Source organism: Callithrix jacchus, chromosome 12, assembly GCF_049354715.1.
Source record: "Callithrix jacchus isolate 240 chromosome 12, calJac240_pri, whole genome shotgun sequence".
Classification (NCBI taxonomy): Eukaryota; Metazoa; Chordata; class Mammalia; order Primates; family Cebidae; genus Callithrix; species Callithrix jacchus.
The window spans coordinates 6,962,600-6,975,039 of record NC_133513.1 but is presented as its reverse complement, the minus strand read 5'-3'; the positions used below and the strand labels follow the sequence as shown (position 1 = coordinate 6,975,039).

The following is a 12,440-nucleotide window of genomic DNA, read 5'->3' as shown; positions in this document are numbered from 1 at the left end:
TTTTTTTAGATCAGAGTCTCACTCTGTCACCCAGGCTGCAGTGCAGGGGCACAATCATGACTCACTGCAGCCTCAACCTCCCCAGGTTCAGGTGATCCTCCTGCCTCGGCCTCCTGAGTAGCTGGGACTACAGGCATCCAACACCATGCCCAGCTAACTTTTTTAAGTTTTTTACATAGATAGGGTTTCATCATGTTGCCCAGGCTGGTCTCAAGCTCCTGGGCTCTGTCCATCTCACCCTCCCAAACTGCTGGGATTATAGGTGAGAGCCACCACACCAGGTGCTATAGTGCAGTGGTTCTGACATGGCATGTTCAGTAACTACTTACCACCTCAGAGTTATCAATGAAGGAATCAGATTCATCATAACCATAAGTGGAAGAGACCAGGAGCCAGGAATCTTAATTTTAGTAAGACTCCTATACCAAATATGCTTAAGACTTCAAGACAGACGAAAAACACTCAAGACTATATGCCTCTTTCAAACAGACTTTCTTATCTCACCTTCCCATCTCCACCTACTAAAATAGTATCAGTTAAATGATCTGTGGTATACACATAGAATGTCTATTACAGAGCATACATCTAATGAAGATACCACAAATAGGGAGTCTTTCAAATACACTTATCTGGATCTTCTAATTTTTTCTACAATAATCACATATAACTTGAGTGGTTATGTAACTGGAAGAAATCCCACCAATCTTGAGCAGCACTGGATTCTATGTATACTACTCAATGCCTTGCCAACAACAGTCTTCCAGTAACTACTATTTCCTGACTGTATGACAGAAGGTCCAGCTCTGTCCAAACGTTAATCAGGATGTAAACTCTCTTCTGTCCAAGCCCTCCAGGGCCTGTGTTGCACCAGACTTAAACAATGACCATATTGTAACTTCTGTTACCTGTGGTGGTACCATGCTCCTAAAACATCTACAGGGTATTTGAGACTGGTACAGTGTTTTCTCTACCTTTCTATATTCCTGAGTCTAGCACAGTGCCTTCATACTGTTAAGAAATACACACTAGGCTGGGCACGGTGGCTCACGCCTGTAATCCCAACACTTCGGGAGACCAAGATGGGTGGATTACGAGGTCAAGAGATCGAGACCATTCCGGCCAACATGGTAAAACCCATCTCTACTAAAAACACAAAAATTAGCTGGGCGTGGTGGCGTGCACCTGTAGTTCCAGCTACTCAGGAGGCTGAGGCAGGAGAATTGCTTGAACCCGGTAGGCAGAGGTTGCAGTGAGTCGAGATCGCGCCACTGCACTCCAGTCTGGCGCGAGACTCCGTCTCAAAAAAAAAAAAAGAAATACACACTAAAAGAACTGATGCAAAAATATGTCTATTTTATTGTACTTTTAACACTGCAGAGTAAACCTGTAATAATTTAGGAGTTCTGAACCTGAAGTCCATGACTCAGTCCTCTGAATTGGATCCAAAGTTCTCTGTGTATCCTCCATGCATTTTTCTGCAATGGAGAAGGACATTTGGAGCCTCTAAAAAGGTGAAACTGGAGAACTGGAGTTCTAACTTCAGTTGAGCTACTGATTTGGTTAGAGCCCATGAACAGACACACTAACCAACCCCTGCTACTGTCTCTTCCTCTCAAGGAAAAAGATACCATTTTACTGGAAAGGGATTATGAAGGGATTTGAAATTACTTTTTCTCATCCTGCCCACTGGCCATCATCCAACAGGCTGACCCTTGGTACAGACTCATTGGCCTCCATTCTGGCAATCAAGCAATCAGATCTCAATCAAAGAAACACTTTTTTTTGTTTGTTTGGTTTTCTTCGGGGCTGGGGGATGGGGAATGGATTCTCCATGTCACCCAGGCTGGCAGTGGCGTGATTTCAGCTCATTGTAATCTCCACCTCATGGGTTCAAGCAATTCTCATCCCTCAGCCTCCCGAGCACCTGGGATTACAGGCTCGTGCCACCACACCTGGCTAATTTTCATTTTTTTATTTTTTATTTTGAGACGGAGTCTCGCTCTGTCACCCAGGCTGGAGTGCAGCAGCATGATCTCGGCTCCCTGAAACCTCCGGCCCCTAGGTTCAAGCAATTCTCCCTCTCAGCCTCCCGAATAGCTGAGATTACATGTGTGCACTACCATGCCTGGCTTATTTCTGTATTTTTAGTAGAGACAGGGTTTTGCCATGTTGGCCAGTCTGGTCTGGAACTCCTGACCTCAAGTGATCTGGCCGCTTCGGCCTCCCAAAGTGCCGGGATTATAGGCATAAGCCACTGCACCCGGCCTCCCAGTTTGTTTTTGAGACAGGGTCTTGCTCTTTCACCCCGTGCAGTGGTGTGACAGTGGCTCACTCCAACCTTGACCTCCCAGGTTCAAGCAATCCTCCCACCTCAGCTTTCTGAGTAGCTAGAACTTCAGGCATGTACCATCATACCCAGCTAATTTCTGTATTATTTGGCAGAGATGGAGTTTCACTATGTTGCCCAGGCTAGTCTTGAATTCTCATGGTCAAGTGATCCTTATGTCTCAGTCTCCCAAAGTGCAAGGATTACAGGTATGAGTCACCATGCCAGGCCAAGAAAACACATTTTTTAATCTCAGGAAAAAGAGATTAATCCTTCTAACCAGAAATACCCCTCGAAGAGCACACCAGTGAATAAGAGCAACTGAGCACTTGGCACTGAGGCATACTGCTAGAAACTTCACAACATGATCTCATTCCACGCTCAGATGGCTGTGAGCCAATTATCAGCCTCATCCCCATTTTACTAAGAGCCACTCTAGAGACCAGAATGCTCCAATTATGGAGCCCACTTACCTTTTCCTCAGAGCCTAGCACAGTGCAAAGGTAGAAGTAAGTGTTGAAAAATGCTTTTCACCTAGGTGGTATTCAAATACCGTAAGATTCCATCTACATAAAATACAAAAACACACAAATCTAAGCTGATCCAAGTTGTTAAAAATCAGAGCAGTGGTTGCCCATGAATATTGGGGTAGTCTTCGGACAGGGCAGAAGGAGGGTTTTCTGGGGTCCTGATAAATATATTTCACGACCCAGGTACAGGTTACATGGATGTACTGCATTCATGAAAATCCATCAAGTTGTGGCTAGGTAAGGAGGCTCATGCCTGTAATCCCAGCACTTTGGGAGGTCAAGGAAGACGGATTACTTGAGGCCAGGAGTTTGAGACCAGCCTGGCCAACATAGTGAAATGGTCTCTATTAAAAATACAAAAATTAGCTGGATGTAGTGGTATGCACCTGTAATCCCAGGGAGGCTGAGGCACCAGAATCACTTGAATCCGGGAAGCAAAGGTTACAGTGAGCTGAGATCGTGCCAATGCACTCCAGCCTGGGTGACAGAGTGAGACTGTCTCAAAAAAAAAAAAAAAAAAAAAAAAAATATATATATATATATATATATACACACACACACACATATACATATACATATATGTAACCATCAAGTTGTGCATTTGTCACATGTAATGTACTTAACCTAATAAAAAAAGTTTATAGGTCCAGGTACAATGGCTCATGTGCCACTGGCTCCCAAATCCCAACACTCTGGAGTCCAAGGAAGGCATGAGGATCACTTGAAGCCAAGAGTTTCAGACCAGCCTGGGCAACACAGTGAGGCCCCATCTTTAAAAAAAATATTGTTTCTAATAAGTCAGGTACAGTGTACTCCCAGGTACAGTGTACTCCCAGCTACTCAGGAGGCTGAGGTGTGAGGTTCATTTGAGGCACTTAAAAATGCTCTTCACCAATCACGTGCAGCGGTTCATGCCTGTAATCCCAGCACTTTAGAAGGCCGAGGCAGGCAGATAATGAGTTTAGGAGTTCAAAACCAGCCTGGCCAACATGGTGAAACCCTGTCTCTACTAAAGATGCCCAAAAAATGTGCATAGTGGCGTGCGCCTGTAATCCTAGCTACTCAGGAGGCTAGGCATGAGAATCACTTGAATCCAGGAGGCGGAGGTTACAGTTAGCTGAGATCGCACCATTGCCCTCCAGTCTGGGCGACAGGGCAAGACTCTGTCTCAAAAACAACAAGATAAGCAGTCTGTATGTTTTCTTGTCTGCCCCTATTCTAGGCAGACAGCAAGATTCCCTTGGAAGGAGAAAATGTCCAGCATGAAGTTCTAACACTGGAACTATCAGGGACTGGTTTCGTTTAAATCTAATGTTTATAACCTAAGCACAGAAAAATTTACCATTATAAAAATTTATATTAATTATCTATAATTTAAATGAGCCTCTCCCTTTGTGCACAGAGGTAAGAGCAGCAAACCTTGTGCTTGCCTTGAGTGCGTGACAGGATCTTGGGGCAGCCAAAATCTCAGTAAGTCTTGCCTCCTGACTCCAGAAGCCCCACATGCACACAATGAACCCTGTTCGTTAGAGCCACAGCGCCTCTGGGAACCCAGGAGTGTACCTTGTCTCCAGGCTGAAGGCCTTTCACCTTCCCTCGGATATTCTTTACCAGCTCTGGGTAGAAGAACTCTGGGCAGCGTTTGTGATCTGGTTCAAAGAGGGTGAGTGTAATTCGAACAGCTGCTGCGGCTGGCTCACAGTCCTGATGCTGTTCTGCTCCTCCAGCCTCCTCCTTTCGGGACTTCTTCAAAAATGCAGGATTCAGGGAACCTGGGAGAGAGGTGAACTGGACCCTGTGGGGCTCCGACATGGCTACCAACAAGCCTTAGCGGGTGTCACTGCATGGCTTCTGTTAACATTGAAAAGAAGAGCCAGGTCAAACAAAGATGATAAAATAATTTACCTGTCTAATTAAACACATTTAAGTTTAAGAAAATTTGTCTTAAACTTCCTAACAAATACTCCTGCCCTGCATACCAGCCTCTCACACCCAAACACTGACCTTTGCAAAATAACAAATTATCACATGTCAAAGACCTTCAAAATCACTTTAGAATCATCAAAATAGATTCTGAATCCAGAATTCTAAATGTTCACAGAATATAAATACACTAATACATGTTATACACATGTTCTGATTACTTCATACATAATTTTGTGTCTTGCTTTTCAAAGTTTATATTCTAGTGTGAACTTTCTACCATACCAATAAATAAGGATATTCATTGCAGCCTTGTTTATACAAGAAAAATGATGGAAGCAACCAAAATGATAATCATGAAATAGTTGAATAAATTGTGACTTTCTTACTGATTTGTAAGGGCTCTTGATATTATACATAAATTATTATATTATATAACACCTGTCATATCTCTTTTAAGTGCTTTTTCTTGTTTTGTTTTTTAATTTGCGGTTTAATGTTGCTTAGAGTGAGGTATGATAGAGTCTCGCTGTTATACCCAAGCTGAGAGCAGTGGCCCAACCACAGCCACTTCAGCCTCAACCTCCCAGGCTCAAGCAAACCTCTTACTTCAGCCTCTCGAGTAGCTGGGACTACAGGTATATACCACCACACCTGGCTAATTTTTTCTATTTTTTGTAGAGATGCCGACCCACTATGTTGTCCATGCTGGTCTTAAACTCACAACTTCAAGTGACCCTCCTCCCAAGGAAATGTTAGTCAAAACTAGGCTTTTTTCCTTCGGACTCCTCCCATTTCTTTAATGCCTAGACTGTCTCCAACCAGATCTTACAGAAGAACTTGTGTATATGGGTTTTGTTTTGTTTTGTTTTGTTTTTGAGACAGGGTCTCATTCTGTTGCCCAGGCTGGAATGAAGTGACCCAATCTCAGCTCACTGCAGCCTCAATCTCCCAGGCTAAAGCATTTCTCCCACCTCAGCACCCCTAGTAGTTGGAACCACAGGCCTGTGTCACCATGCCCAGCTAGTTTTTGTATTTTTTGTAGGAATGTTGTTTTGCTATGTTGCCCTGACTCATCTGAACTCCTGGGCTCAGGTGATCCTCCGGCCTTGGCCTCCCAAAGTACTGGGAATCCAGCTGTGAGCCACTGAGCCCAGTCTATATGGTCGTTTATTGATATTTTTTCACATTTACCTCATTAACACCAGCTGAATTTGCTAGGCTATAAAGTATGAAGAGAGGCTCTAACTTGGTTTCTTCCAGTATCGATCACTGAAGAATCCTTCCTTCCTCTGCTGATTTGGCATATACTGCGAAGTAACATCACAGCTATCCAAGGTCTGGTTCTGAAGTCCATCGGTCATATTAATCTAGTTATTTAGAGATTCTTTATCCAGTCTTAACTGTTTTGCAAAGTTTTATATTTTAATAATGTGAAGTTAAAACTCACATTTAGGTTGGGTATGGTGGCTCGCGCCTGTAATCCCAGGACTTTGGGAGGCCGAGGAGGACGGATAACAAGGTCAGGAGTTCGAGACCAGCCTGACCAACATGCTGAAACCACAACCCTACTAAAAATACAATAATCAGCCAGGGGTGGTGGCATGCCTCTGTAATCCCAGCTACTCGGGAGGTTGAGGCAGGAGAATCACTTGAATCCAGAAGGTGGAGGTTGCATGAACTGAGATCGTGCCATTGCACTCCAGCCTGGGCAACAAAGTGAGACTTAGTTTCAAAAAAAGAAAAAAAAACTTCACTTTATTATCCTTCTTTATAAATAATACTTTCCCATTCCAGCCTATATATTGACAGGTTTCCAAAAAACTCACTGTATTTTGGTTGTTAATGAATCACAAACGTGAATTCAGGAAATTTAGTATATATCATATATATCCATACACATGCAGATGTGTATACAGCCAATATTCACTTGTCGAATTAGGACCGTAAAATTGCAATTTATAAGATCAGATAAGGGAACAAAATATCTACAAATGAAGAGTTAAAATAATTCTAATCAGACAGCAAAACGATAAGCAGCAAAACACTCTGGTGCTCCAAAAGACCATCTCCCAGCACAAACTAAGACATTAAAGATTTCCCTAAAAGAAACCTCCAAGGCCCTCAGGATATCTGTGATGCACTGGGTTGTGAAAATAAATCCGAACTGAAGGCTTACAGATTTCCCCACTAACAGAACCACAACAGTCTCACTTTAAGAAGGGAATCCAGCTAGGAAAGGTGGCTCATGTCCGTAAACCCAGCACTCTGGGAGGCCGAGGCAGGTGGATCATAATCAGGAGTTCAAGACCAGCCTGCCCAAGATGGTGAAACTCCATCTCTACAAAAATAAGTCAGGTGTGGTGGCAGGTGCCTGTAGTCCCAGCTACTCGGGAGGCTAAGACAGGAGAATTGCTTGAACCTGGGAGGCAGAGGTTACAGTGAGCCAAGATCGCGCCACTGCACTGCAGCCTAGACAACAAAGCAAGACTCCATCTTGGGTGGGGGGAGGGGTGGAGGGGGGCGCGGAGAAAGAAGGGAATCCAATGGGATGTAGGAAGGTCATCCCGGAAGTGGCAACCAGACAGTAAATACACAACCTTATATCAGTCCAAGTCTCAGAGACTGCAGCTTCAATCCTAGATGGTACAACTGCTCCTGCAAGCCAGAGCAGGTATACAAATAGGATAAAGTCAGTCAAACCTGGTGTCTATTCACACTGAGATTCTGGGTTGTCTTATAATCACTAAGATCAAGTTCTGCAGTTACTAACCCATTTGAAACATTTAAGAGAATCAGATACATTAAACAATGTTATGTTAGACTTACGACCTTAATTCAAAATGCTTAAGAAAATATAATTAAGTTCGAACATGTTTGAATGTTTAAAAATAATTACATGTTTATTAGACTTACATTTACATGTTTATGAGACTTATGAGAGTTGCTGAAGTCCTTGGAAAGGCACCCCCACCCCCACCCCCAAATAGAGCAGGGTTTCACCATGTTGCCCAGGCTGGTCTCAACTGCCTAGACTCAAGCAATTCGCCAACCTCGGCCTTGCAAAGACTTTACTACTTAGTTCACCGCTTTAGATGTTGGAAGTATTTGAGAGAATCGGAAATATAAGACTTTAAGTGCAGTTTAAAACATTTAAGATAATTAACTTTGTAAAAAGACTTAATTGCATAAGGGAATTTAATCTGTTCAACTGGTGCCTTAATTGAACCTTTGTCAAAGATCAAGTTTTAAAAAAAAGTTCTTAAATTTGTAAATAAAACAAGATTTGTGAGTAATTCTTAAAAATAGCTCAGTTTTTAAATACTCAACTTTAGCCCAGCATAGGGGCTCACGCCTGTAATCTCAACACTTTAGGATTGCTTGAGCCCAGGAGTCCAAGACCAGCCTGGGCAACACAGTGAGACCATCTATACAAGAAATACAAAAATCAGCTGAGGTGTGGTGACATGCACATGTGGTCCCCACTCCTCAGTAGTCTGAGCTGGGAAAATCCTTTGAGCCAAGGAGATTAAGGCTGAAGTGAACAGTGATTGTGCCCCTGCACTCAACCCTAGGTAACAGTACAAGACTCTGTCTCAAATAATAATTATTATTATTAATAAATATTCAACTCCAATGAGTTGAACATTATTTTAAGTATAGAAGTCTACACATAGAAACATCCCTCTCAAGGCTGGGTACAGTGGCTCACTTCCCGTAATCCCAGCACTTTAGGAGGCTAAGGCAGGATAATTGCTGGAGCCTAAGAGTTTGAGACCAGCCTGGGCAACACGGTGAGACCTCAACTCCAAAAAAAAAAAAATTTCTTTTAATTATCCAGGTGTAGTGGCACACCCATGGACTCTCAGCTACTAAGGAGGCTGATGTGAGAGGATGGCTTGAGCCTTGAGCCTGGGAAGGTCCAGGCTGCAGTGAGCCATGATCCTGCCACTGCACTTCAGCCTGGGCAACAAGAGCGAAATTCCATCTCAAAAAAGAAAAGAAAAAGATTCCGCTTTTAAAGCCTAAGCTGATGTTACTGAAAAAATATTGGCCTTCTCTGTCCCTTGGTTATTCTCAGGAACTTTATATTTTTTCTTAAATATATCCTTTTAACCATTATATTTTCAAATTGTTTATTGACGAAACAGAAAAACTAACAGCGTATTTCAATTTATAACGAGTACCCTTCCTGAATTCTTATTTTAATGGTTTTTTTTTTTCAAAACAGGCAAACCTATCATCTACAGAAATGAGAATTCTGTCTTCCCTTTTCCACAATTGCATTTCTTATTTTTGTTTCCTGTATTATTGCATAGCCTAGAACTTTCAGGATGTTACACAATATATTCTTGTCTAATCGTGATAGAAACGTATCATGTTTCTGATGTTAAGGGGAATACCTCTAGATTTTGGTGCAATGTTAAGTTTTGTTTGTTTGTTTTGTTTTTTGGGAAACGGAGTCTCTGTCGTCCAGGCTTAAGTGTGATGCTGCGATCTCAACTGACTGCAACCTCGCCTCCCGGGTTCAAGCGATTCTCCTGCCTCAGTCTCCAGAGTAGCTGGGATTATAGACATATGCCACGACGCCGGGCTAATTTTCTATTTTCAGTAGAGACGGAGTTTGACCGTGTTGGCCAGGTTGGTCTCGAACTATTGACCTCGGGTTGCCCGCACGCCTTGGCCTCCCAAAATGCTGGGGTTACAGGCTTATGCCACCATGCCCAGCCAAGATTCATGTTTTTAATTAAGTTATTAAAATATCCTTCAATTCCTCACAAACTCATAATTTTAAACTTAGGAACACATGTTAAATTTCTATCAAATTATTCCAATATCTTAAATAACGCTCTAAAAATCACTGTCTTAAAAACACACACTCAGTAAATGACAGTCTGTGCGGGTATTACACGGTGCTTCAGGGGAACTTATCTCCCAGTAATCATCAAGCTGCTGGACAACCCTGTAGGCTAAACTGCGACTTTCAACTGAAAGCTCTAACCACCACAATGCATTGGGGAAGTGCGTGTGGACCCGTCACCTTTTCCAGCAGGCACTGACTCAACAAGAGTCCGACACCAACTTTAGGTCAATCCTTGACACTGCGGAGTCTGTAACTGGGACTGGGATCTTTTGCATAATTGTTTCTACCTGGTCTGCTGAAGTTTGGGCCCGCGCTGCGCTCAACTGCAGTGAACACTTCCCAGTTCGTGGTTCAGTTTTAAAGTGTCCGAACTACGCCCGGCATCTGTCTTCCTGTTGTCACAACTTTTTCAAAAGTGTAAAAACTAAAGCAAGGCTAACGGCAGAGCCCGGTCCCGACAACGACACGCACCTTTGTCCCCAACGCCGACGCGGGCCGCAGACGTCCTCCCGCGGCGGTCCTCATGCCGGCCAGGGCCCCGGGCGGTCGCGCAGCTAGCGGTCGGCTCCCGAGCCGCGGCTCCCCGCCGGCGGGTGGCCCACGCCTCGGCCCATGGCCGGGTCCCCGCGCCCAGAGAAGCTTGGTGTGCCGCGCCGCGCGCCGGTCCAGGAAGAAGCAAAGAAATGCCAACTCGACGTCCGCGCAGCCACTCCGGGGACACCGGGGGGTCGGGAGAGCAGTCGCCGGGCGCCCCGGGAGAACTTGCAGCGCGGGACTCCGCGCTCACACGCCGCCTCCGAAAGCGGCCGTCAGGAGGAGCGCTCCAAAGAACCCGGGCGGTGGGAGCGGACAGGCGCGGACACCCGAGCCTCCCGGCCTGCGGTCAAGCGGAGCCGCCGGGCACGGGAGCCCAGACCTAGGCGGAGGGTGAGTTCCAGGCCGCGCCGAGCTCCGTCAGGGCAGCTCCCGGGCGCAGCGACGCGGCCGACCGGCGCCTCGGGCTCTGGAATGGTCCCGGGGCCCGCGCCGGACTAACGGCCGTAACGGAAGCGCCAAGAGGGGAGGGGCGCCGACTCCAAGGCCCGGGGGCGGGGCGGGCCGCGAGGCCGGCTCCCTCTTGCGCTCAGCCGGTCGCACAGTCGCCGCCGCCGCCTCAGACCGCGGACGCTTCGTTGTCACGAGCCGAAGGGAGGGGGTAGGAGCCGGGAATCTCTACGCTCCGGCGCGCGGAGACCGCGGCGCTCGCATCACGTGCCGCTTGGCCGGCCAATGAGCCCCGACAAGCGCGGTGACGTCAGAGCAGCGGCGTGGCCGATGACAGCCGGCCCCTGTCACGTGGTCTCGCCCACTCCAATGGGCGACGCCGGGGCGACCTGCTGTTCCCGGCGGCCCGTGCGTCGGCGGTGGTTGGGTGGTAAGATGGCGGCTGTGAGTCTGCGGCTCGGCGACTTGGTGTGGTGAGTCCGGGCGGCCGGGCCAACCGAGACGCGCCGGGGAACTGCCCGCCTGGGCGCGGGGTTCGCGGCCGGCCCAGGAGCTGCCTTCCTATGCGCTCCAGGTCGCGGAGAGAGGGGAAGAGAAGGTGCCGGCGCTTGTGAGCGGCGCCGGGCGGAAGGGGCAGTCCAGCCCCGGGGGACCGAGGCCGAGGGTGGCCACGGCGGGCACCGGCTCTGATCTCCGAGGCCGCCCGGGAGGGGGCTGCACTTGGGGCCCAGATATCGGCTGTCATGGTGAAGGGAGCCGCTTGTTCCGCGAGGCTTCCCCGGACACCGGGTCCCCGGGGTCTTGCTGCGACTTCCCAGAAAGCAAAAGCGCCGGGGACCGGACCCGCGAGTCCATCTCGCCGGTGCCAGTCGGTCAAAGCCCTGGTTGCGATGCAGCCGACCTGTGCTGGCCGCGCAACCGGGGGTGTCTTAAACCGGACTGCTTACGTTGCCCCGCGAAGAAACGGCGGGGGGACTTCGCTTTTCCAACCGATGGCTTGGCAGTGACCAGTGCCGGCTTGAGTGCCTCTCGTGGTATGCTTCTGTGTCCCAGACAACCGCCCGAACCAAGACTGATTGTCGCCGCCTCCCTCGAGCTGCGTAGCTTGTTTCTCCACCCAGAGGAAGGCTTCCATTAGCATTTGTCAAAGCCAGGCAGGTCTCCTGTTGAATTAAACCAGACTTAGGGAGGGGAAGTCTGTGTTTACAGAGGAAACTGTCCTCCCACCCCCGTCATTAAGAAGCTCTAGACAAGTGACTTTTGACAATTTTGTTCTGTATTCATTATCAACAGAAGAATGGACATATGCTGTGCACATAAGTATACAATTTTACGTTTTACTTCTGAGGGTCTTGGGCCCAGATGTGGAAGACAGGTTAAGGACTCTCGTTTGCAAGCTTTTGTTCCAGTACTTGAGGATGCCAGCAGAGATTTAGGAAAATAAATAGCGTATTGAGTGGGTTGAAGGAGCTGGACTGGCTTTTCCAGGGCAAGTGCTGACTCTGTGTGTTTTCTCTAGGGGGAAACTCGGCCGGTATCCTCCTTGGCCAGGAAAGGTGAGTGTCTTGCTACTGAAGGAAGATAACCGAAGATGGGTATGAGGAGGTGGAAAATATAAGATTCATTCCTCTAAATTTCTAGCATTGAGTTAAACGGGGCCAATTCAGATGGCACTTAGAATTCCCCCGAGTTTTTTTTTTTTTAAAGGCCATACGGTATACACCAGGTCGTTAATCTGCTCTAAACACTATTTGTTGATTTAGAGGACGTTTACGAAGTGTCTTTTTTTTTTTTTTTAACCCCGGAAATAATT

The 12,440-nt window shown here is 46.8% G+C and overlaps 2 protein-coding genes across 16 annotated transcripts in view; one reads left to right on the top strand and one right to left on the bottom strand.

The window, feature by feature from the left end:
- The window catches only part of UBN1 (ubinuclein 1), a 35,280-nt gene extending 24,433 nt beyond the window's left edge, over positions 1–10,847 (bottom strand). For 8 of the 12 annotated variants that reach the window (XR_013524551.1, XM_035266850.3, XM_035266852.3 and 5 more), the window contains exons 1-2: positions 10,115–10,847; positions 4,420–4,707 (exon numbers count right to left, since the gene is read on the bottom strand). Coding sequence is in view for 10 of the 12 variants with exons in the window: in XM_035266850.3 (XP_035122741.2) it covers positions 4,420–4,668 (249 nt within the window). In the remaining 2 variants the exon portion in view is untranslated. Of the gene's footprint in view, positions 1–2,799; positions 2,893–4,419; positions 4,708–9,930 lie in introns of all 12 variants that reach the window. The other 4 variants (XM_035266851.3, XM_078344549.1, XM_002755865.6 and 1 more) reach the window with 2 other exon arrangements.
- A 198-nt stretch (positions 10,848–11,045) lies between these two features.
- Positions 11,046–12,440, top strand: part of GLYR1 (glyoxylate reductase 1 homolog) — a 42,269-nt gene continuing 40,874 nt past the window's right edge. For all 4 annotated transcript variants that reach the window (XR_001914715.4, XR_624311.5, XM_002755863.6 and 1 more), the window contains exons 1-2: positions 11,046–11,100; positions 12,147–12,183. Coding sequence is in view for 2 of the 4 variants with exons in the window: in XM_002755863.6 (XP_002755909.3) it covers positions 11,063–11,100; positions 12,147–12,183 (75 nt within the window). In the remaining 2 variants the exon portion in view is untranslated. The remainder of the gene's footprint in view (positions 11,101–12,146; positions 12,184–12,440) is intronic.